This window comes from Drosophila mauritiana, chromosome 3R (assembly GCF_004382145.1).
Source record: "Drosophila mauritiana strain mau12 chromosome 3R, ASM438214v1, whole genome shotgun sequence".
In the NCBI taxonomy this organism is placed as follows: Eukaryota; Metazoa; Arthropoda; class Insecta; order Diptera; family Drosophilidae; genus Drosophila; species Drosophila mauritiana.
This window is the reverse complement of record NC_046670.1, coordinates 26,595,190-26,618,810: the sequence shown is the minus strand read 5'-3', so window position 1 is coordinate 26,618,810 and position 23,621 is coordinate 26,595,190. Positions and strand designations below refer to the sequence as shown.

Genomic DNA, 23,621 nt, shown 5'->3' with positions numbered 1-23,621 from the left:
ACAAGACCTTTGGACCACCCGCGCCCCCGCCGTCCAAAATCAGTTCATTTCCATCTTGAAGAGGTAAGTTCATAAAACTCAGTAAATTTCCTTAAATTTCTTAAATTTTATAACTAATTTGGCAGAAAATGGCGCGTGTTTTGGTTGGAGTTAAGCGTGTGATCGACTACGCCGTCAAGGTGAGCTTGAAAAGTCGCCTGTTGCGCATCTTGTCCCATCTATTTTTTATCACTTGTTGCGCTCCGTTTTGCGTAATCGTCTTAATTAAGCGGCAATTAAACTAATTCCGATTATTTTTCCCATGTCCAGGTGCGCGTCAAGCCCGACAAGACCGGCGTGGTCACCCAGGGCGTGAAGCACTCGATGAATCCCTTCGACGAGATCGCCGTGGAGGAGGCGGTGAAGCTGAAGGAGAAGAAGCTGGCCGAGGAGGTGATCGCCGTCTCCGTGGGCCCGGCCCAGTCGCAGGAGGTGATCCGCACCGCCCTGGCCATGGGCGCCGATCGTGGCGTCCACGTAGAGATCCCGGCCGCCGAGTACGAGCTTCTGCAGCCCATCCACGTGTCCAAGATTCTGGCCAAGTTGGCTCTGGACGAAAAAGCCGACCTGGTCATCCTTGGCAAGCAGGCCATCGACGACGACGCCAACCAGACGGCCCAGATGACCGCCGCCGTGCTCGACTGGCCGCAGGGAACCTTCTGCAACAAGATCGAGAAGACGGACGCCGGTCTGACCATCACCCGTGAGATTGACGGTGGCCTGGAGACAATCAAGACCAAGACCCCGGCTGTGCTGAGCGCCGATCTGCGTCTGAACACCCCTCGCTACGCCACGTTGCCGAACATCATGAAGGCCAAGAAGAAGCCCCTCAAGAAGGTCACGGCCAAGGATCTCGGCGTGGACACCTCGCCCCGCATCGAGGTCATCTCCGTGGAGGATCCTCCAGTGCGCCAGGCCGGCGCCACCGTCGCCGACGTGGATGCCCTGGTGGCCAAGCTGAAGGAGGGCGGCCACATCTAGATGTTCCTCAACTAGCAAATTGTGAGCGCAAATTCTACGTTTTTAATTAGTCGAAAGTTATCAGAAACGTGCATTTATCTAGCCGGAGAGTCGGATTTGCTGACAGGCTTTAAATTTCTCTGAATTCAACCCATACCCGTGTGCTTTAAGTGAACTCTAAATTGGAATTTATTCTCGTTGTGTCCAGCTCTAAGAATAAAGTGATTGTAAGCTCTGAAATCGTGCGATCAGGGTCAGCCAATGGCTGGACTCGTCTATTTTTCCGTCTCCGCGTTCTGCCTTTTCGGGAAATCCCGCTGAACTTGGCGCCCAAAAGAGGCGACAGGGTCAACAGCCAATGGTCATTGATTTCTCATTGTTTTCAATCGGATTTATTTATTAGCGGTTAACTTGAAAGGAGAACATTTGCTAATGTGCATTATATAAGAGTACAAATGGCATAGAGATAGTATATGTTGTTCATAAAACGCTCGACTACAGGCTAAAATCGTTTGTTTTCGTTTTGGACGACCATGACACACAGGCTTATACTATAAAGATATCTATGTGTATAAAATTGTAAAAAGAGAGTAAATGGTCTAAGGTAGATATAGATAAGGGTGGGCCGACATTCCTGATCGAGAATCAAAGAGGCGCAAGTGGTTCTAAGATAAGGTTTAGTAGAGAATTTTAAATTTTGAGATCGTCTTTGTTCAGTTGGCAAGTCAAAATTATCAAAAAAATAAAATAGCGTAAAATTTTGGCCGGAGTAAAAACCTCTTAGATTTCTAAGTTAATCGATCTACCCACCCCAAAAGGTATAAATACAGACGAGTAAATGCGACATTAATAAATGTCAATCGAAAGATACTTTGTGCCTAAATAAAACAAAACGGGCAGTGGCACCAATCTCGTCGAGCAATTGGGCAGGTTAAAAAAGTGTTGTATAAAAATATGCTGCAAGGCCGATAGCCCATGGGTTCTAACTTAATTGCGACTTGGTTTATCACACACCTCGCCGTACCCACCGTTTGATCCATACCATTAGCCATCAAACCCGTCCGGCTGGAGCCAACTGCTTGTCGCTGAAACGCAGAATGCGCGTCAGCATGGTGGTGATGCAGGGTATCTGCTTCTGCTGGTGCATCTCCGGAGTGTCCGGGGTGCAGGACTCGAAGTCCACGGCCACCCGCTGGCAGACGAAAGTGAGCAGGGTCAGGATGTCCAGCCGCTTGCCATTGGCCGCCAGTTCGGCGCACAAGCTCTGCATGAACCAGCTGCCGCGGGTGGTGTTGCGCCACGAATAGAATCCGGGCACCGTGGAGTAGGCGATCAGAAAGTCGGCGTGCACCGGAATCTTGTAGCTCATCGAGGAGTCGCCATCGGTTTCCGTCTGAGAACGCTGCATGGTCACTCCGCCATCCAATCTGTCGCCCTGGCAGGCCTGTATGAAGAACAACTTGGGTTTGCCGGCTAGCGAGGGGCAGTGATTGGCCGTGAAGAAGCTCCAGATGTTATCCAGCTTGTACTGAGTGTCCTTGGCGTAGATGTAGCCCATCTCGCCGTGCGACAGGATGGCGACCAGGATGCAATCACTGTCGCCGTGATTCTGTGACGCCGCGTACTCGATTGTCCTTAAGATGTCCTTGTAGCGACAGTCCTTGTACACGGTCACTTCGAAGTCCAGCTGCTTGAGCACCCGAGTCAGATTCTCGCAGTCCACATTGGTTCCCGCGCGGGACTTCAAGGTGGGCACCTCGAAGTGCTCATGGTTGAAGATCAGTGCCATTCCGCGATTCTTGTGCCGCATGTTGTACTCGGCTGCATGGCGGTCGGTGACCATTTTGGCCACATTCTTGCGGTAGCTGGACGAGGGTGAGCTGTACCCGTTTGCCAGCTGCCCAATGGCTCCGCTTCCGTAAGGATGCGAGGATCCTGCGACCAGGCCGCTGCTACCCGCGCCTCCGGAACCCACGGAGCCCAGGGCATCTGTGTGATCGTTGGGCTGCTCCGGATTGCCCACCCTGATGTCCGCTCTGATGCCCACCTGGTCGGCGGATTCTCCATTGTTAGTGGCGTCCATGGCGAAATTCTCTCCTTGAGCCTGCGAAAACTGATGAGTCACAAGCACTGCGAAACTGGTTTTTCCAAATCCGTGAAAAGCTTGGACGCACGACCTGGGTAAATTAGTTTCGTTCTGTGGAAAGTCCGTGTTTACGCGCAACAAAGACAGCTAGTTATTAACTAATTACTTTAGTCGATTGCGTTTTTGTCTTGAATTCTGTATGACCGTTGCTGGCAGTTGAAAAACATCAAATAGCGCCTGATCTGGAGATGACACTTCATCCCTCGTGTCACGATTACGGTAACAAAGAAAGTAAATAAATATGGGAAAAATTAAACCCATTTAAAAAAATATATTAAAATAATTTCAAATCAAAAGCTTGGAGGTCATTGTGTGGGAACTTGTACAATTGTTCCTGAAATTGTTCTTCTACAAAAAGAGCAGGCCTGCTTCCATTTATTGTTGCAGAATTCAATTCGCATCCTAAGCTAATACGAAAACATCAGCTTATAAATAAGGCAGACCGCTGCTGGATTTTCAAAAAATAACGTAAAATACCGTAAAATACCCTCCTGTGCACGGTCACACTCTCAAAAAGGTTTGAGACGCACTGTAGAATTTGTTGAATTGTTTCAATTTGTTTAAAAATTAAGAAAATTACCAATGTTCTGGACACCAGAGCAAGTGGAGAGCATGCTGGAAGTGCTAAAGACCTCCACGGATCGAACAGTCATTTACAAATGCCTAGTGAAACTGCGCACCGATCTGGTGAAGGATAAAAATGGCATTGTTTTATTTCGCACTGCTGGGGGCGTTCACATCATGGTGGGTTTGGGAGTCACAACACTCATGGTGGTTTTACAGCCACTGCCGCGCACATAGGATCGCGTTATTCGAATCGATTTTGAAATGATTATTAATTGCGTCTTTCAGGTGCGCCTGATCACCAAGCTGAATGAAAAGATAATGGAGGTGGTACTGAGCATACTGGGGAACTGCTGCACCGACGAACAGGCCTGCATTGAGGTGGGAATATCAGATTACATTTTCATTTAAACCACAACGGTTTAAATTTGAATATTTTATCAATTTATCAAATTAACTTAAAAACTTACCACTTTCAGGCTGTCGAATGCAAAGTGATTCCTCCGCTGGTGACCATTCTGAAGACCATACCCAATCCACTGATTCAATGCCGCGCCTGCCGTATGCTTGGAAACATCGCCAAGAGCAAGAAGGCGTCCCAGTGTCTCAACTTGCACTATGCGGCCATTGCACCGGCCATCTGCCACATCATCGAGTCCACCAACGCGGTGCAGACCCGCATCATGGCATTCCGCGTCTGCCGTTTCCTTCTGGCCAGCAGTCAATTTCTGAAGTACTTCCTCATGGCCAATGGGTTCCAGCAGCTGATGCGCATTTTTCTGGCCGTGATGAAGAACGAAGAGGCGCCCAAGGAGCCCGTTCCGGACATCGAGATGTCCACGCTGATTGGCCTAAAGAGGAACCAGCACCGCGAGAAGTATTTCGAGGAGGTGGCCCGGAACTTGGAGGGTGTTCGCAGTGACATCTTCGACCACCAGATGCTCAAGAACTCCACAAGGAACTGTGACTATGCGCTGCCCAAGGAAAATGAAGCGGCTGTTGAGCTGGCCCTCGAGATTTTGAAGTGTCTGGTCCTGATATCCGCGCAGCAGATTGGCCTGAAAGTTTGGGAGGTAAGACAGGTTTCTAAGTTCTCCAAAACGTAGTATGTTATAAACATTTCTTGTTAGTCCATTTCCGGGAATACCTCGCTCGCCTCCATTGTGTGCTTCGTAAAGGAGGACGGCGACCAGCGGGCCTCTGCCCTGAAAATCCTCTCGAACTTCTGCAAGGATCCCTTCGCCTTCTACATGCTGAGCACTGCGGATGCCATTGTCGCTGCCTGCGAGATGCTCATGGCTGTGAACATGGCAAAGCCACTTAGCGAAAGCGAGAGCCGGCACTGCATCAACATAATCTTGACGCTATCCACCGATGCCTGCAGCCGCTCGAAAATCCGGAGATGTGGTGCACTGCGCAAGTTGGTGGCCATGATCCGGGACTCCAACTCGCAGAGCGAGCGATCATCGGTGAGATGCAAACCAAATCCCTCTTGACATCTGATAATTAATGTATTTCTTCCTACCCAACAGCTATTCCACATACTTTACAACTTCCAATATGATAACTTAAGCATGGAACTCATGCTGTATGAAGGATTAATGCCCATGTTGGTGCGGGAACTAAACGATTACCTGACCAGCGATGATGAGCATCACAAACGTCGACGAGACGAGAGACTACAAGGTGGGAAAAAAAGAAAACTGACAGATCCCACAACGCCAGAGACCCTGAGCAAGGTATTTAGCAGCATAGCAGCATATGTTTCCAAGCCACTTGCTAATTATACCCACTTTTTGCACACAAGTTCTCAAAAACCCACGAGACCTTAGGATCGGACTTTGAATCGCCGAGCAGTTCACCTAGGTCTTATCGCACAACCAGTCCCTGCAGTTCGCGCAGCATGTCACCGGTGTGCAAAGATCTGCTGACGAATGATGACGACGACAACTATTCACCGACGTGCAGCGATGACGACGAAGATGAGGATGACAGCACAAATAACAGCAATTTGGACACAAGAGAACGTCGCATAGCCGCCAATAGATCGCAGCCTTCCAATGTTCTGGATATACTGAAACTAATCGAGGAGGGCAGCGAACCCATAGATGACCCGCTGTCCGACAAAGAGGATCTCGAGGAACTGAGCTCGGATGTGCCACCGAAACTAGCCCCGTTCCGCAATACCGCATGCAACACCATTGACATAATAGAAAACCTTATCTATCGCATCACGCTGATGGTGAACAAGCGAGTGGAGCTGGGAAAGCCGGAGACGCTGGACACTCTGATTAGAGCCATCAAATTGTTCGGATCGAACAATAATTTCCCAAATGCCCTGACAAATATTCTACTGTAAGTTGTTAAGCTTAACGAAAGATGTGCATGTATTCTAATTGCAAGTATATCCTTTCAGTGAGAGCCAGTTCTTTGCACAGATAATAAAGCATGGAGTGGTCCATCAACTGTACCAGTTTACCAAGCTGAAGGAGGTAAAGTTATCCCATTCATCTAATGTTCATCACAGTTAACCCCGTACATTATTTCAGATTCGCAAAGACGGCTTCGCCTTCTTGGAGACGTTAACCAATGTGGGAGAATCTAATTATGGCAAGGAGGAGCTAGTGCGTCTCCTGCGCTGCGACGATGTGATATCCCAACAGAGGGCCGCCATTTCGGTGGCCTACATAGTGAAAAGCCATCGATTGCTCTACCAGTTCCTGTACGACGGCAATGCGCTGAATATGCTCTTTGACATGATGCTGCGCAAGAAGACAGAGGACCACTACGCAGATGAGGCGGCGGATGCGGTGACATCGATGGCGCGATATACCCTGGGCATCGTTGTGCCAGAAGCCGAACCAGCGGAGAGTACAGCAGGAATCTGCAACCAAAGAGCAAATGATACCGCGCCGCTGCACGCCAACTGCGACATGCGATTCCTCGTTGGACATGGAGCGGATTCCACCTCCATTGGGTTTAACAAGCAGCTGCTGTGCGAGACCAGCGAAGTGTTCAACAAGATGCTCAACAGTGATTTCCGCGAGGGTCACCACGGCGAGATTCAACTGCCTGATTACACTGCCAGTGGACTGCGCTACTTTCTGCATTTAATCGTGTGCCAGGAGCGGCACCTGACTGAGCCGGATTACCCCGCCCTGCTGCAGGCCTACGAGATGGCCCGCGTGTACATCATGCCCGAGATGGAGGTGTTATTGCAGCAAAGACTCATTCAGTTCCTGGACTCACACAACTGCCTGCGCCTGCTCGAGTGGGCGCTGAAGAACTACCATGCCGACCTGACGGAGACGGCCATCAGCTTTTATCTCTGCTCCGCGCTGCCCGCGCAGGAAAAGCTTCAGCTGTTCCGGGCGGCGGAGGACTCCACCTATGCCAGCGAGTGGTTCCAGCTGCTCAACGATGCGGTGTTCGAGCGCTGTCGCGGCTATGTCTTCTAGAAACCACCACCCAGTTGCGTTCTGTGATCACATTTGGCGTTTTCCATTCCCTGGATTCAGCTCGTTTTATTTGCCACAGCCCTTAGCCAAGTATTCCAATGTGCTACAATGTATATTTAAAATGTATAGACTACGTATTAATCTAAATCTTCCCCTGCCTGTTCGTTGACTCGTAGGTGGGCATCGCGCAGAAGCGCACCGTGAGCCAGTCCACCAGCGGAGTGGGGCAGAGCGAAAAGAGCCAGCGATAGAGGCGATATCTACGGGGTTCCTCGATGTACAGAGCCAAGGGTTGTGAGCTGGTCAATGCGTCCTTAAACTTGGCCAGCAGCGACTCGTTCCTCAGGCGATTGGGCGGCTTGAATCCGCTCAGAACTTTCAGATAACCATTGAAGGCCTCGAAGTAAGTGTCGTACAGAGCGTGTTGCTCCGGACTGAAGGCCTCGCGCATCTTCTGAGCGTGCTGCTGCTGTCTGGCCGCAATGTTGCTGTCCAGGACGAAGGAGCCTGGTATGAAGTTGACCACCTCCATGCCATACTGCTGCAGTTCCACGCGAAGTGCATCCGTCCAGAAGCGAAGGGCTGCCTTGGAGGCGGCATAAGGACCCAGAGCGGGCAGAGCCTGCAATCCGCAGTGGCTGGTCACGTTGATGATCCTGCCCTGCTGCTGCCGGAGCAGGGGCAGCAGTTCGCGCGTTAACCTCATGGTGCCCAGCAGGTTGCAGTTGATCTGCGCCTCGATCTGCTCCGTTAGCTGCCACTCGAATTCCCCGAAGCACATTACCCCAGCATTGTTTATCAGCGCAGTCAGCCGATAGCTGGGGTCTTTGGCCAGTATGTCTCTCAGTTGCCGATGCACCAGGCGAATGGAATCGGGTTCCAATAGATCCAGTTCCAAGGTGTGCATCCTGCTCAGTCCATCCTTGGCCGAGGCTAGGCCCTGCAGCAGCTTAGCTCCTTCCGACTTGATGTTGTGGCAGCAGGAAACCACGGTCATGTGCAGCGATTCGTGGCAGTACACGGCCATGGAGTGGCTATCGAGATCATTGCGTTAGTAGCCTCCACTTGCTCCCGCTTCGCTTAGCTTACCCCAATCCCGAATCGCATCCCGTGATGAGCACCACATGCCGGCTATCGACCTTCAGCTGCTGCCTGCCCAATCCCAGCGATCGTCGCAGAGCGCGAAGAAGTTGACTGCCGCTCATATCGCCGCTTCTCGAGTAACTGAAACAGAGATCCGCGATTCGCGGCTGCACCGAAAGCAACAGATCCCAAAAAATGCAAAATAAGGCAAACCCGAAAATGAATATATGCAGCGTGTGTTGTATGTACATACTCGTATGTGCCATTATCAGGCGAATGGAAGAACACGGCTGCGTTTACCTGCCCTTCAGACTGGTTGATATGGCGGGAACTGGGTGTTTCTATCTGTTTATAACTTATGGTAAATGATGGCATTTTCACATTAGAGCCACTTTCTCAATGAGGTTTACTTCCTTGAGGGTCAGGAGAAATCACCTAAAGTCTGTAGAAGCAGCCTTTGTTGGTCCACCCTAATTTACCTGATATTCTTACCTGACGACGAGCCAGGCCATTTGCAAGTCATGTGAATCGCTACCGTTGAGCTACAACTCCAGAAATAATTCCACAAATCGACTTTCGGTTTTGTCGGTCTTTTTATTTTATTTTATTCCATTTCTTTTTCAATTTTGGTTTTTTTCTGCCCTTATAAGTGCATTTATTTGCTATCAATCGGTTTGGTTTTGTATAGATTAAAATTTTGAATATTCTGAGAATTTAGTGTGGAAACTGGCGAGAGTTGCTTTACCTGATCAGCTTGTTGAATCGTTTTGGATTTAAGGTTTTGGGTTGTGGGTAGGTAGATATAGGTAGGTATACATAATACATAATTACATATTAAATAATTGCTTTGCTTTTGTCATTTCTTATAAATGGTATTTGAAAATAGCGCATTGTTGCGTTTAGTAAAAATATATTTGGGTTTCTACTGCAGCTTACAGAGTACAATAAGTATATTTATCGCATTTCACATTTGCTTTTGCTCAATATAAAACTCGCTTCAACGCCATTATTGTTTAGCTTTAAATGTACATACATACATACATACATATATGTAGATCTCTATATATAAAGGTTTGCATTTCTTAATTCTCTCTCAAGGCATTGTATTTAGTTTGTATGCTGAATATATATTCACTTTGTTTTAATGTATATTTACGCTTTACGATTCGTTTAAATGTACAATTTTAAAACCGGCTTAGTTCCTTTCATTAGACGCTCCTGTTTGCTCTCCACTTTGTTTCATCCTCGCATCTTTTGTATTCGTTTTATAATAAATATCACAACGCATCCTGCAAATCTACACGCCCTATTATCCTCATTATCCTCATTATCCTTATCATTCTCATCATGCATCGTCGGTCGTTCGCGTTCGCGTTCTTATATTTTTTGAAAATATACAACGCGCAATGAAGAGGTTTGAAAATTGCACAAATTACAAGTACATAACATATGTACATAGCTCCTCGGCGTATGTAAAAGACATAGCGAAATCATAAATTAACCATAATAAAGATAATAATACAAAAACATTAGAGTTAACGAAACAACACATTCGTTACGTTTACGCATATTACAGCATATTACAAAAGTGAAAACATCTCCTACAACTAGAAAAGTGCTTCGCGGTTTCCTTCCGTTTGCCTGCCAACTATATAAAACTTAACTTAATCCTGACTCGGCCCCCCTCCCCGTCCCAGATCCGGTCCGGTTATAAGCTGACCAGCTTGGACGGCTCGGCGGTGGGCGTGGGCAGCTCCAGCGGGTGCTTGTTCGTGGAGGAGCTGTTGGGCACCAGGGGTCCGGAGACGGGCGTTAGCCCAGTGCCGCCGTCCATCAGGGAGTCGAAGTTGAAGGTGCCGGTCGAGGGCGTCTGGATGGGCACGCCCTGGATCTGTGTGGGCCCGCCCGCCTTGTTGTTGGCCATGGTGAGGTGCATCTGGCCCAGGGGACGCTGGAAGGCCAGCGTGTTGGGCCGCTCCTTGGGCACCTTGTTCAGCGCATTCAGCGTGGGGGAGTTCATGCTGTTGCCGATGCTGTTGATGTTGTTGATGCTGCTGCCGTTGGAGGTCACCGGGAAGGCACTGCCGAAGCCGACGGGCGCCGTGCTCGTGATCGGCGTCTGCAGAGATCCCGACGAGGCGCCGGTGGGCGTTATAAGCGTGGACAAGTGAACGTGCGGCATCGTGGACATGGGCGGCAAGGTGATGCGCTTGCTGGGCGGCGGGCCGTCCTGGTCCAGGCTGGATCCTGAGTCGATGGCGCCATCGAGTGGCTCGTCCTTGATGTGCAGCAGCAGGCTATCGATGTTCGCCGCCGGCTTGAGATCCAAGGGCGAGTTGCTCCTCCCGGTGGAGTTCAGCGTGGCGTCCATGCCCGTAATCGTGCCGTTGCTGCTGTCGTTGCTGTTGTGGTTGTGGTGGCTGCTCGCGCCGCTGCCGCTGCTCCCGGCGCTCAGGAGTCCGGCCGGGGCGATCAGACCGTTGCAGGTGGCCACGCTTAGCATGTCGGAGCGGATCTTTTGGCAGGTGGACCGGTGGGTGGCCAGAAGGTACTCCAGCTGCTTCTTGCTGTTCGTCAGCGCCTCGAACTCCTTGCGCATGCTGTCGCGCCGCTTCTCCAGCTGCTCCACCTCCTCGGTGAGCTCGTTGGTCTGGTCCACGCGCCTCTTGCGGCAACGGGCCGCCGCCTGTTTGTTCCGCTCCCGGCGCACGGCCCGCTTCTGCTCCTCCTCCGGGGTCATGTTCGTCGACCGGTTGGGGCGTCTGCCGCCGCCACGACGAGCCGGCGTGTTTGAGGTATTCGCGTTGCTGCTGCCCACCGACGCCGATCCACGGCTAGAGCTCACGGCGGCCAGGACATTGGTGAAGTTGTTGACTCCGCCGCCGTTCACACTGCCCGCCATGATGTGGCCAGCTTGGTACGAGGTGCTGTCCGTATGGGCACTTGCTGCAGGCGGATGAAATAAAAGGGAGTTAGTAGGCGTTCGGGGGAATCCGTGCCAGCTTCACTTACAAGTATCGGTCGTGTCCTGCTCCTCGTTCATCTGCGTATCGTTGTACGAAGCGTTGGAGTCCTCGGACTCGCTGCCCTGCCCCAGGCTCGCATCGTATGTCTGCTGAAGTGGGAGCGAGGAAACACAGGTGGGAATGCCCATGCCCAGGGCATCAATGGCTCCCATGGCGTTGGGTAGCACCTTTGGCACTGCGAATCCCGCGCAACCAGCCACACGATCGGTCTGCGTGTCCGAGAGCAAGTGGCCCAGGGTGTCCTCGATGTTGCGCGTGGTGGTCGGCGTCAACGTGGGCGTCGTCAGCGTGAGAACACTCTGGCCGGTCTCAAAGTTGCCGAGCTGCAAGATCAGAAGAGGTGCATCATTAGTAAAGACATCTATAAGTGCATGTATCTTAGAAGTTGGATTACTATTAACGCCAAGCCCATGACCAGCACAAAACCCTCTAAAATGCCATATCACACTATATCACGCATACGCAGCGTTGCCCGCGAAGAGCTGAAGGATGTTTGGGAACTTATTCTTATCACATGAGTAATTTGCGTCGAGTTCAGATAGCAGTCAACATCAAAAGCGATTGCTAAGTCTGTAAGACCTCTTGCTTATCCGTACATTTCTAGGAATTAGCGAACGTGTTTTTGGCCAAACAAAAAACGAAGCGAAGAGAGGAGAAGAAACCCAAAGAGAGGCGGCCAATCCATCACTTTGTTTATATTTGCCCACCCCTTTGTTGTTCCGCATTTGTTCTATTTTCGGCGATGATTAAGTACGCACGCCGCTTGCCAATTGTTTCGCGCCCAAATCTATCCCCATCTCGGCCAGCATCGATCTGTGGTACCTGCTGTAGGAAAAGCTCGTTGGCGAGGAAAGTGGCTATCTCACTGGCGTCCATTGCAAAGTTGTCGCTGTTGCTGTTGTCGCTGCCAGCGGCGGCAGATGTTGCAGTTGTGCTCGATGTTGCAGCTGCAGTGGTGTTGCATGTTGCAGCTGTGGTGCTGCATGTGGCTGCTGTGGTCGTCAAGGCGAGTTGCGCCTGCCCGGGGGATTCGCTCCAGCCGGAGGCGGAGGACTGGGACTCAGGAGGGTAATGTTGCTGCTGCTGCTGCTGGTAGTAATTAATGGGCATGCAATTGTTGTTGTACTCCTGCTGCTGCTGCTGCTGGTTGAAAAAATTCTGCATTTGGCAGACGGCGGCCATGGCAGCCGCATTGTTGCTGTTGTGACTGCTGGCAGCGTAGGCGCTGCTAGCAACATGGCCATAATTGTTGCTGCTGCTGCGCAGTGGAAAAGCATTGTGGGCAACCGATTGCGATTGCTGGTAGGCTGGCTGCGTGGGCAGTTGCCGTTGCTGATGACGCAACTGTTGCGGCGGCGCTTGCTGTAGCTGCTGCTGCATATGTTGCTGTTGCTGCAGATGCTGCTGCTGCTGCTGGGCGAAGTGCAGCGATTGGTGGTAGTAGGGATGGTAGCACGCATTGTGCGTCCTACCGTTGAGATTTTTCATCATTTGTTCGCTGCTTATCGATCTAAACCTAAATATTAAGTATACGCACTCGCGTTGCGTATACGCACAGTTGGGCGGCTGACTAGTATTCGTTGGGGGTCTTAGCCTAGCTAAGCTAACACAACAAGTGGGACAACAGTGATATATGCGACTTGTATTCAAAATCAACAAAAACAATCCAACAATCTAACAATCTAGTTACTAGCTAAACTAGAGTATACGTAATATGTACAAATGGGGACTCTGTTCGCCCCGCAAGTTCGAAAGTTTCCTAACAATGTGCTGATGATCCTTTCTTGTCTTTATAATCCCGGTCGATTGGATGCTCCTGTGCTGTTTGTTGTCGCAGTGTTGTTCTAGTTGCTTAGAAATTCGTTCGTTTTTGGCTTTGTTTCATAGCTTCTTTGTTTTGTGTGTATTTCGTTTGCTTTCTGCGTTGGCTCTTTCCTAAAAGAAAGGGTTCGTTTGATTTGACTTCTTGCTAGCTGCGAGCCGTGAGCAGATTTCGTATGGGTTCGTTGTTCGATCGCTCAGTGCTCGAAGTTCTGGCTCTCCGGCGGTCTCAGCCGCTTAACGATAAGCGTTTGCTGATTTCGCAAAGGATTGAGATTGAAACGCACATTCCGCTCGGCGAAAGCGCTCATAATCGACGCAGTGTATCGTAAGTGTGCGAGGCCCGAGATCCAGCGGCACGTGTCCAGGTCAAGTCGCTCCACTGGGCGAGCCAATTGCGATTATTATATAATTATAGAGATTTACACGGACTTGGAGCCTTGAGCTAGTTCAATTAATGCTGCATTTGTTTGTCAGAAATTCCTCGGCCATGGGCAACGCCTCTCAACGCAACGAGTTATGCCTCCCTTTGCGCTTTTATTTCTGGGTTCGGCTACATATATATATATGTTCGTACGGCATATATATTTCGATCCACGCGCTTGCAGCCGAGAAATGTGCGTTGTTTTGCGTCTATATGTAGGTACATATATCCGACTGATTCGTTTTTTGCTCCTGATTCGTTTTGGCAATGCACGCGCGCCGAAAACCCAACGACAATTGCAGTTTTCCAAATTTATTTTCGTTTCGTTGTTCGAGTTTCGCGTTTCGATTCGATGCGATTCGAGGAAAAGCGCGCGCGCGATCGCTTTTAATTGTTAGATATTTTCTAAACTTCGATGGTTCGTTGTTCGTTTGCGACTGAATCGCATCAGAATCTCCGGCGAGCGAAATTGGCAACGATCGCGATCGAGAGATGTGTGCATATATACACATATATATATATATTTATATATCTTGAGAACTACTAGAGAACCCGAACCCGAATCCGAATCCGAATCCGGAGAGCTGTCCGCTGTCTGCTGGGCGTGTGTTGTGCGAGCTGGCTGCTCAAATTAGAAGACAGCCGCTGGGAAATCAAATGATCCTAAACGCTGGCTGCTCTTAATTGAGCGGCTGCCCACACGACGACCACGCTCGCGAAATATGTACACATAGTTAGCTATAGTAGAATGTGGTGTGGCTTCTGTACACATGTATATGCAACTGCTTCCGATTTGCCGAACTTGCAGAGGCTCATTCCTCGCTTCCACGGAAAGCCTTTCGCCTTTCAGTTGCCCATAAATCAGGCCCAATGTTTTGGCCAAAAGCGATGGTTCCGAGTAAACATGAGCTACATATATATGTCCGATTCGACAGATGTCCCACGAACAGGTGTGTGCGTGTGGCACATCCACATTAACTAAGTTTTCAGTTCAGTTCAGTTCAGTTCAGACCCCCTGTCTCGCCAAGAGCGTTTATTTCCGTCGCCAGCAAGTTGGCCAATACGCTAATTGCTGGCTTTTGTTGTGGGCTAAGAGCGATACACACAACCAGCTGCACTGGGCGAAAAAGTTGCAACTTCTGTTGCACACATTTCGAAGTAGTATGCCTGCTTTTCTCTCCGTGCAGCGAGTTCGAGCGGCTTGTGTGCTTATTTATTTGGCGATCTTATCGCAGCCGTGTTTCCCAATCCCAAAGGCCGTTCCCTTATTGACAGCAAACAATCGATTTTATTCTTTGTGATATATTTACTCTTTAATTTCGTATGCGGAATTTACTTTCAACTCGGCCGCCTTGGCTGTTAAACACCTTTGTTTGGCGGGCTACTTTCGTTTTAACCCACTTTTCTGCCATTTGAACTTGTCCCTCGCGAACATGAACCGCATTTAGCCGATGAATCAGTCAATTTGGATAATGTACGTATGCAAAACAAGTGATGATATAGAATGCTACAGACTGAACCACTGGCAATCAAGCGCCGAGAATTGAATTGTCTAAATTGAAGCCAGCCATCTCGATTCTCCTATCGGACAGAGCGGACAGCGCCATATCTCCGGACACCGAGTTCACATCTGGGGGTCAATTATGAACCAAATGAAACGAGCAGCGAACATCGAACAGCCAGCAGTGGAGAGCAAAAAAATAAAACACTGACGTAGTCAGCGAAAAGCAACAAATTGCTGACTAATACACGCGACTGCTGCAAATTTGATTACGGGCGGTTCGGGCCAAACCAAAGTGGCCCCCAAAAGTGCTTTGAATATACTCGGAAATGGAAATATATGGAAATATAATCTAAAACCTAAGAAATGCCACTTCCCAAAGGAATTCCCTGAAAACTCGAACTTATCAATTGCCTGTAAATCCGCGTTACCATTTTGATTAGCCCATCAACTTTGACCTTGCCGCTGATTAGTTCAAAAACGCATTCAGAAGTTTTTAGAAGGTGGTTAGAGGAGTGCAGGTGCAACAAGTTGAGTGGCGAAAAGAATGCTCGGGCCCGAGACTTTGCCTTCTGCTTTCAGCTGACGTGTTGGGCTATTTTTAGGCCACTTTTAGCCTGACTATGACGTAATGACGGCACACACAAAATACAAAATAAAAACTTGGCATCATCGAAGGCAAAAACAAGCGGTGGCAAAACGAAAACAGCGACGACAATTTGCATTGTTTAATATCAAAGCGGCTAATAAGCGTTTGGAGCGGCCGAAACAAAGGCTAACAGAGCGCGTTAGCATAGGCCGCCGTTTTGGCCAAATGTTAACTAAAAGTTGGCAAACTCCAAGCGCGCGTTTCGCCTTTGTTTTAACGCTTTAGTTGCTGCTGTGGCACACATTTGTTGCCAAGCTTGTTAAATACAGAAAAATTAATACAGAAATTGCATGCCGAAGGTCGCCGCTTGTTTAGTTAGAAATGCGCATAATTAACCGGGCTAAATAATACAATTTTGATTTTCAATCGGCTAAGACGGGGTAAATTGTCTACTCAGCATTGTTTGCTCAAAGTTGCAGCAATGTCACAGCGAAACTGAAAAAAAGAGACTTGAAAAGTTGACAAGTTCAAGTGCGGCGTCTTCGGCGTGTTGCAAAATGCACTGCGAGAAATGGCGTGCCAGTGTTAATAAGCCACTTCGAGTTTAGTGATGTGCAAACTTAAGTCATGATGCATTTGCCACTCAAATATTAGTAGCTCTACTTAGTTAATAGTTACTTGACATCCCGTATACATTTAAGGCCATTTTTTTCGCGGTGCACCTTCAGTTTTTTAAGTGCAATCGCACTTCCCTTGACGATAAGCATAATTCCAGATAGGAACCTCTGCTCGTACGAATTGCGCATATGTAAATGCAAATTCTGCGAATAAAACAATTAACGCAGGGAGGGGCGGCAATCATATTCTCTGTTTTATTTAATTTCATTTATTTTCGCTTATTTTTTTCGCTTGCTGCTGGCAAAGCTGGCAAAAGGCAAAAGGAGAACGTGACCGCAATGCCCAAGCGAAATGGCCGATCGGCGTGTAGTGTTGACTTCGCTAAGTGCCGCCTGTCTGCTGTCTGCAGTCCCAGTTGCTTTTCGTTGCCCGGCTGATAAAGCCCCATTCCCCATATCCCCCCATTCCCACCAGCTCTTTTTCCCTGGCTCCAAAGAATTTTGGAGTGGCCCAGAGTCAACGGCCGGCGAAAAAGTCGACAAAAGTCGCATCCACACGGCTGGCCGGCCTTTTTTAGGCACGCAAAACAAAACGCAGAGGAGCCCCCTTATATAAGCAACATTTATGCAAAGTATATAATATATATATATATATTAAGTAGATTTTTTGCATGAACAGAAAGCAGCGCCGTCATTAAAATCACTTGACGTTTGTCCATTTTCGGAACGCCCACACGACCCGAAATTGAATTAAAGTTTAACATTCGGCCATAATTCAAAATTTGCCAAAAAGCGCAGGCAGCGGAGTTAAATAAATTTGCAGGACGCGAAGTTCGCCGGCTGGGAGTTGGGTGTCAAATTAATCAGACTTTTGTTCCGAGGGCGTGGAAGCAACAAATTTGCCAGAGATATATGTACATATATATATTCAGAAAGGAAAAAAAGGGGAAAAATATTTATGTTCTGCCTTTTAAGCGGGTCAATGAACCCCAGTTGTAATTTGTTTTTCAATGCTACTTAACAATCGATAGCCCACTTCGCTCCTTGAGATGGCTTAATTAAGCCGATTTGGCCAACTACAGTGGCCACTCGCTACACGCAAGCGGGCAGCACATGCAGCTAATAAAATGACGCGACAAAATGGTCTGGGAATAATTTATTTAAATGCATTTCGGCGCGACAGAAGCAGAAGCAGAAGCGGGGAAGCCCCTGAAAATGGGCGAATTTATGGCGGAGTTTGCATTCGAGGAAATGGCAAACAAGCGACGCGACTTTCGGGCGCCGCAAAGGACAACACCCAGCAAAAAGCACAAAAGGACGAACAGGACGAACAGGACGAAGTGCAAGCTAGACAGCAGTAAAAGTTGTTTTCACTTTCCATGCGACGGACTATTGGGGTTTTCCTTTTCCATTTCCATTTCCATTTGGCTTGGCCAATTCCGAGAAGGACGTGACCGCAGCCATCAAACGCCAGGACATTTGCCAACGCCAAACCAGCGATGGCAGCTCGAAATAAAAGGAAAGGAGTCCTTCAATTACAGGACAACCGCGCTCGCTGTCAAATTATCTGCAGCAAACTTTGCTGGCAGCTTTGCTGGTAGAAGACGCCGAATGCCAACTGCATTTGATTGCGCCGAGAAGAGCGCCCATTAAATCGACTGTAAATGCAATTAAGTGCGCAGACACATTTAATGCTTAATTCGAACTTAATTGAATGCACTCCAGCAGTTGCAGCTCCGCAAGCATGACGATCGCTCCAGCTTCACAACTTTGTATGTTCACATGAGTAGTTGGCCAAAAATGTGCGTTTTTAGGCCAATTCTAGGTGCCTGTGGGCTGGCGAGCAGCTCTAGACAAAGGAAAGTCACTGTCTGCCCTCGCAGCAGCGCCTTCAAGTGATTTCTTTCATCTCAATGCCTAAACTCCAACTCAAAACCAATCGAAGTCGCCCACATGTGAGCCACCGAAAAAAACAATTGCGAAAGTAAAGCCCCTCGAAAAGCACAAAAACATTGCTTCAAGAGCAGACCATATACGGCCATTCGGTTAATTAAAAGAAAGTTGGACTTTGGCTCTGGGGGATAATAATGTGGGGGCGCTGCACGTTACATGCGCTGTTTAATGGAACCATTTGGGGCTAAGCAAGTGTTTGACTTGCAGCCCGTCACTTTGAACCGCCTCAATTGTAAGACATATATAAAAATATATAGATATGTAAGGGATTATAATGAAAAAACACACACACACACAGCCGTAAAAGTCGAGTATCAAGTGTCACGCGAGTGTTTTTGAGGTCCACGAGTCAAAGGGTCACTCAATCGGACCCTCGTTCACTTTCTACCATCAAGTTAAGCCCCCCTCACATTTTGGCCGTCTTTCGCGGCGGAAAGTGAAAAACAATATGGTATGCACAGAACTTGATAAATTGTCACGAAAATCGCACGTGTGCGATATCAGCGAATGGCGCCGGCTGTTCCATGTGCCACCAAGCCAAGCCAGACCCAAAAAACCAAACCCAAGCCCAAAACCCAGACGCAGTCGCAAAACCCAGACCGGATCACTCGACTGTGAAGTGCAGTGGGCAAAAAATGGCTACAAATGGGTAAATATGGCCAAAAGACAGCAGACACAACTGCAAGAAGCCGACTTTAAGCCGGAAAATGGTAACTGTTAATGGTGGCATGAAATCGCAACGTGCCTCGCAATCGAGGGTGATTTTTGGCAATAACTTTTTAGCTTTTTTTTTATGCAGCAGGGTGCACTTGCTTGATTTAATGAATCCGCACACGCAAAAGTTAATAAATTAACAGGGGTGCGAGCAAGAGTTGCAAGAGTTCAGGAATATATTACAATCTAAGTTGATTTGAACTGAATTATTAACAATAAAAACACACATTTCATAATCAGTCACGTACATACAAACATGATTCTCAATAATTACGAAACCAATGATGGATGTCCCGCACTAGCCCCCAAAATCAAAAAAAAAACACTTGCCACAGCCAACAATAATTCCCTTATCGCTGGCAAAGAATAAAACAAGTCATTTTCGAGTAATGGGCGCAAATCGTGCGATCGAATAGTTGAATACATTGAAAGTTCTTATCGCAGGACAAACACAATATAAACACATACAAATGGGGCTTTGGATAGGCATTGGGAAAAAAGGGGATCTCCGGCTTCCAAGAAACCAATTGGCAACGATAACGTCCAATGAATGCACACTCGTACGTATTGTACATATGGGTATCAGTTAGTCCGCTCTTGGGAATTCTAGAAATTTCATGGCAAACACCGATAACGCTGGCATCTAACCAATTCAACCAAAAAAGGGCGGGACCCTGCTACCCTGCTAACTGAAATGGCATAGGCGTAGGCCCGGCTCGTTTCTTACCACTTTTGGCAGCGGCGACAGCGGCATGTTGAACAAGTACTCATCGTTGAAGATGTTGTAGCTGTCCAGCGTCATCTTGTCGTAGATCAGTAGGTCTTCCGTTTTGACTGATTTTTATTGAATAACCTGGGGTGTTTTGAATGTATTTGATTCGCTTTTGATTCGTTTGGCCGCACAAAGTCTGCCAAGTGACTCAAGCGATTTCTGGCGAAATTCGCCTTTGTATTCCGCACACCGCAGCACTGGTAGCACAAAAGTATCTGTATCGCAGGCTAAATGTATTTGTATCTGTATCTGTATCTGCGTTCCGCGAGTGGCGCGCGATCGTGCGAATTATTTGTTATTTGGGCTGTCTGTTTTCAATATTTCCTAGAATTCTCGCTCTGTTTTTGTTGAATTTTCATGCTGAGAGAGTCGCCCTGTTAGCATTTAGCACACACTTCCGAACTTTTCACGTAATTCGCACGACTTGAGCTTGGAACTATCACTATCACTCTATTACCGAAGCGATTGGCTCGGCCAACTTGTTTAGACTAAATGCGTCATCGCCGATGGCTCGCTTTTTATTCGAAAAACCCGGCCAGGGCGAATGAGTGTTTTTTTATCGCACTCAGAGAGCGCGAAGAGAGCGAGTGAATCGAACGAGTGAGTTAAAAGCTCGGGCGCTCTGGCATTTCCTGAGCGAACTCGTCAAAAAGCAAAATAACGTGAATAGCGCTCGCAGAAATACGTGTATCTCGTGGGTTAAACCCGCTGCTCGCTGACTTTTGGATACTTTTCGAGATGTTTTTTTGGTTTTATTTTTTTTTCAATTTGGAGGGGGTGGGGGGTCGTTCTCTCACGTGCCCAGTTTTTCTTTGACTACGCTTTCTGTTTACCCGTTTCTTGGGCACCCGATTGCCGATGCCATAGCCACATTTATCTTATCGCCCCGGCCAGACAATTTAGTTATGACATAAGCAACTAAATTTAAAGCGCCCGGTAAACCCCACCGACCCACCGAATGCAGCAACGCCATCAAATGAATGGTGCGCCTTTGTGGCTTTGCTCCTCTTATCGGGGAATGGCTTTCCGAAATGGGTCGCCATAGCCAGGCGATCGGATGTCGCCGCCGGAGGCTCAGGTGGCTCCACCCCGCTCCATTCCATTCCATTCGATTCTCCGCTGTTGCAGGTGTTGTTTCTAGGCATTTATCTATTGATATGCCAGCTTTCAATAAATATTGATGGGGCCCCACCGGCCGACGGCCATGTAAAAAAAAGGCCGCGCTGACCTTGTGTCGCCACTTACATGAGGAATGAGAACCCAAACCGAAATCGAAACCCCTTGGTAAAGTGGTTGCAGGAGGGGGACGGGGGTTGCGCCCAAATGTGGGTCATGTGACACTGGACATTTGTGGCTCCACTAGCTCTGTGGTCCCTGCTCTACTTACCTGCAACGAGAGAGCGAAATTCACAGTCAATTAGTATGCAGGATCAGGCCAAGAACTACATAGGTGACCCAGATCTATAGGAACGGAATCTAATGCCTGGCTTGATAAGCTAACCGTATCGCCATGAATCGGAAGCTGAGTTTCAATTTTAGATTCGCTTAAGTTAAGTCTGGCCGATTAGGGCAGCTAATCTCAGTGATTCAGAAAATTTCTCCAGAAAAAATATAACAAAATCGTGTGTTGCTTTCGGCACAGTTTCCTGTGGTTGAGGAGGTCTACTAAAAAGCGCCTAGTGATATTTATATATTGGAATTCTGGGTAAAACCCTCTACTTCGGTAGCATAATGTCCAATAATTGTTGTTAGCAATATCACTTTGTCCACGATAAAACAAATTCCGGAACAGTAGCCGTCGCAGGAAGTACTTTTCGCACTTTTAAACTCACTCTTGACGTCACAAAAAAAAGAAACTGAGGTGATAAGGCCGTCGACGTCTCCGCTTCCAGTTCCAGATACGGATTGCGAGCACTTCCAGCTCGGAAGCTGGAGCGGTGGAGTAGTCTGCTCAGCTCTTGCTGGCCAGAATCACGTATCGAGCTTCGCACAGGAAGTCGGACCTTAGATTTCCCGATAAATTAACAATTTGGCAGACACAACGACAAAACAAAAAAAAATAAAAACAAATCAAATAATGAATAATGAGCGATTCCGCCGAATGCGTTGGGTATAACATGATAACAAGCCGTATCTGAAAGGCGTTTACATCAGGGGTTTAAAATAAAGTTATCATTGCGTATTGTTTTCCTTTCAAGCGATAAGAAAATCCACGGCGATAACATTTGCAGTTCCGTAGCGCGATCAAAACTTCCGGTGATGATGAAGGTCTGCGTTTCGATTCCGATTCCGATTCCCATTCGGAGTCCGGAGTGTCGTAGGCTCCATCACGATAAGATTGAACAATGGTGGGGCCAACAAAGAAATCAAATCCACCTATGACAAATGCCAGGAAAAACAGACCATACAGAGTGTATGGTTTTCGTATCTGGGCCTTACGATTAACCAATGTTTATGGTGTAAACAGAAACCCGAGTTGGCAATTGCGTTGTGATTAATTTTTATAACTCCAAAGTGCCCTTTTGCTCCAATTACGTGGAAAGTGAACGGTTTTATGGTATTATTCTAGTCGATGGACTTGGGTTTGGGTGACTATATCACAATATTTATTGAAATATAATACAAGTAAGCAGGCTGTTTAACTGTAGCTGTTACATCTTTGGAACTTATTCACACTCAACTCGTTGATGTAAATTTCCCAATTTAGTTTGTTCAAATTCCAGTGACTAAGAAGAGAGATGATCACCCTTTTGAAGAACTGGCCGTGCCTGCTGAAACGCTTCTCGATCCAGCAGATCCACCAGTTCACCCACCTGTCCGGCCGCTTCGAGCGTCCGCCTCCATCCGGTAAAGCCTCGCGGGATCCCTACCTCGTCACGGTGGTGCAGGGAAGGTCGAAGAAGCCGCGATTTCCGGGAGAGCGGTCCAATCAGCGTTTCGGCGAGGACAGCTGGTTCGTCAGCTCCACGCCCCTGGCCGAGGTGATGGGCGTGGCCGACGGCGTGGGCGGCTGGCGGGACTTGGGCGTGGATGCGGGTCGTTTCGCCAAGGAGCTGATGAGCTGCTGTTCCGGGCAGACGCAGCTATCGGACTTCGATGGACGCAGTCCCCGGAACTTGCTCATCGCCGGCTTCCAGGAGCTGACCCACCGGGAGCAACCTGTGGTGGGAAGCAGCACTGCCTGCCTGGCGACGATGCATCGGAAGGACTGCACCCTGTACACCGCCAATCTGGGGGACAGCGGCTTCTTGGTGGTGCGAAATGGACGGGTGCTGCACCGCTCGGTGGAGCAAACCCACGACTTCAACACGCCCTATCAGCTGACAGTGCCGCCGGAGGATCGGAAGGAGAGCTACTACTGCGACAAGCCGGAAATGGCCGTGTCCACGAGGCACTCCCTACTACCCGGCGACCTGGTGCTCCTGGCCACCGATGGCTTGTTCGACAACATGCCCGAGAGCATGTTGCTCAGTATATTGAATGGCCTAAAGGAGCGTGGAGAGCGCGATCTCCTGGAGGGCGCCAGCCGGGTGGTGGAGAAGGCCAGGGAACTGTCCTTGAATGCCAGTTTCCAATCGCCCTTCGCCATCAAGGCCAGGCAGCACAATGTTTCCTACTCCGGCGGCGGGAAACCCGATGACATCACCCTAATCCTGTCCAGCGTCGAGGTGCCAAGTGCCTAGTCAAGTCGGGTGTCTGCAGCAAATATTAGTCCGTGTCCATCAGCAGTCGGCGATAAAAAGCCAAATATACTTTGTTTATACAGATAAACTGGCATATTTATAGAAACCTCCAGCGGATGGCGAGTGTATTTTTGGGACATTTTGGGACATTTCAATTGTCATTTCTTTGGTATATCATGTATACGCAGTGTTGCCTTCAATGAGCTTAGCCTTAATCGATTAACTTGAATATTCCCTCTAATCAGAAGTCGTGATATCATCGCAATATCAA

General features: G+C 48.5%; 6 protein-coding genes across 10 annotated transcripts in view; 3 read left to right on the top strand and 3 right to left on the bottom strand.

Moving 5' to 3' along the window:
• The first annotated feature begins 6 nt into the window (after positions 1-6).
• On the top strand, positions 7-1,239 carry LOC117145756 (electron transfer flavoprotein subunit beta). Of its 2 annotated transcripts, XM_033311522.1 has the most exons (4): positions 7-63; positions 126-179; positions 310-1,041; positions 1,103-1,239. In XM_033311522.1, exons 2-3 carry the CDS (start codon positions 129-131, stop codon positions 1,018-1,020), a joined length of 762 nt encoding a protein of 253 aa, XP_033167413.1. In that variant the 5' UTR covers positions 7-63; positions 126-128; the 3' UTR covers positions 1,021-1,041; positions 1,103-1,239. The 2 variants fall into 2 exon arrangements, with proteins under 2 accessions (XP_033167413.1, XP_033167412.1); XM_033311521.1 differs by having other exon boundaries at positions 310-1,239.
• A 133-nt stretch (positions 1,240-1,372) lies between these two features.
• On the bottom strand, positions 1,373-3,325 carry LOC117145752 (caspase). Its single transcript, XM_033311516.1, has one exon. The coding sequence runs from the start codon at positions 3,080-3,082 to the stop codon at positions 2,051-2,053; it is 1,032 nt and encodes a 343-aa protein (XP_033167407.1). The 5' UTR covers positions 3,083-3,325; the 3' UTR covers positions 1,373-2,050.
• A 327-nt stretch (positions 3,326-3,652) lies between these two features.
• On the top strand, positions 3,653-7,314 carry LOC117145747. The gene is made up of 8 exons (XM_033311509.1): positions 3,653-3,889; positions 3,998-4,090; positions 4,189-4,782; positions 4,840-5,178; positions 5,242-5,448; positions 5,517-6,064; positions 6,126-6,201; positions 6,259-7,314. Exons 1-8 carry the CDS (start codon positions 3,728-3,730, stop codon positions 7,165-7,167), a joined length of 2,928 nt encoding a protein of 975 aa, XP_033167400.1. The 5' UTR covers positions 3,653-3,727; the 3' UTR covers positions 7,168-7,314.
• On the bottom strand, positions 7,195-8,403 carry LOC117145753 (D-beta-hydroxybutyrate dehydrogenase, mitochondrial). The gene is made up of 2 exons (XM_033311518.1): positions 8,257-8,403; positions 7,195-8,201 (listed from the first exon to the last, which is right to left on the bottom strand). Exons 1-2 carry the CDS (start codon positions 8,370-8,372, stop codon positions 7,310-7,312), a joined length of 1,008 nt encoding a protein of 335 aa, XP_033167409.1. The 5' UTR covers positions 8,373-8,403; the 3' UTR covers positions 7,195-7,309.
• Positions 8,404-8,824: 421 nt separating this feature from the next.
• Positions 8,825-23,621, bottom strand: part of LOC117145748 (transcription factor kayak) — a 29,132-nt gene continuing 14,335 nt past the window's right edge. For 2 of the 4 annotated variants that reach the window (XM_033311511.1, XM_033311512.1), the window contains exons 2-3: positions 11,263-11,599; positions 8,825-11,196 (exon numbers count right to left, since the gene is read on the bottom strand). In XM_033311511.1, coding sequence (XP_033167402.1) covers positions 9,959-11,196; positions 11,263-11,599 — 1,575 coding nt within the window. In that variant the 3' untranslated portion in view covers positions 8,825-9,958. Of the gene's footprint in view, positions 11,197-11,262; positions 11,600-12,098; positions 13,951-19,622; positions 20,162-23,621 lie in introns of those variants that run through there. The other 2 variants (XM_033311513.1, XM_033311510.1) reach the window with 2 other exon arrangements.
• Positions 22,352-23,438, top strand: LOC117145754 (protein phosphatase PTC7 homolog fig). The gene has a single exon (XM_033311519.1). It carries the CDS (start codon positions 22,406-22,408, stop codon positions 23,348-23,350), a length of 945 nt encoding a protein of 314 aa, XP_033167410.1. The 5' UTR covers positions 22,352-22,405; the 3' UTR covers positions 23,351-23,438.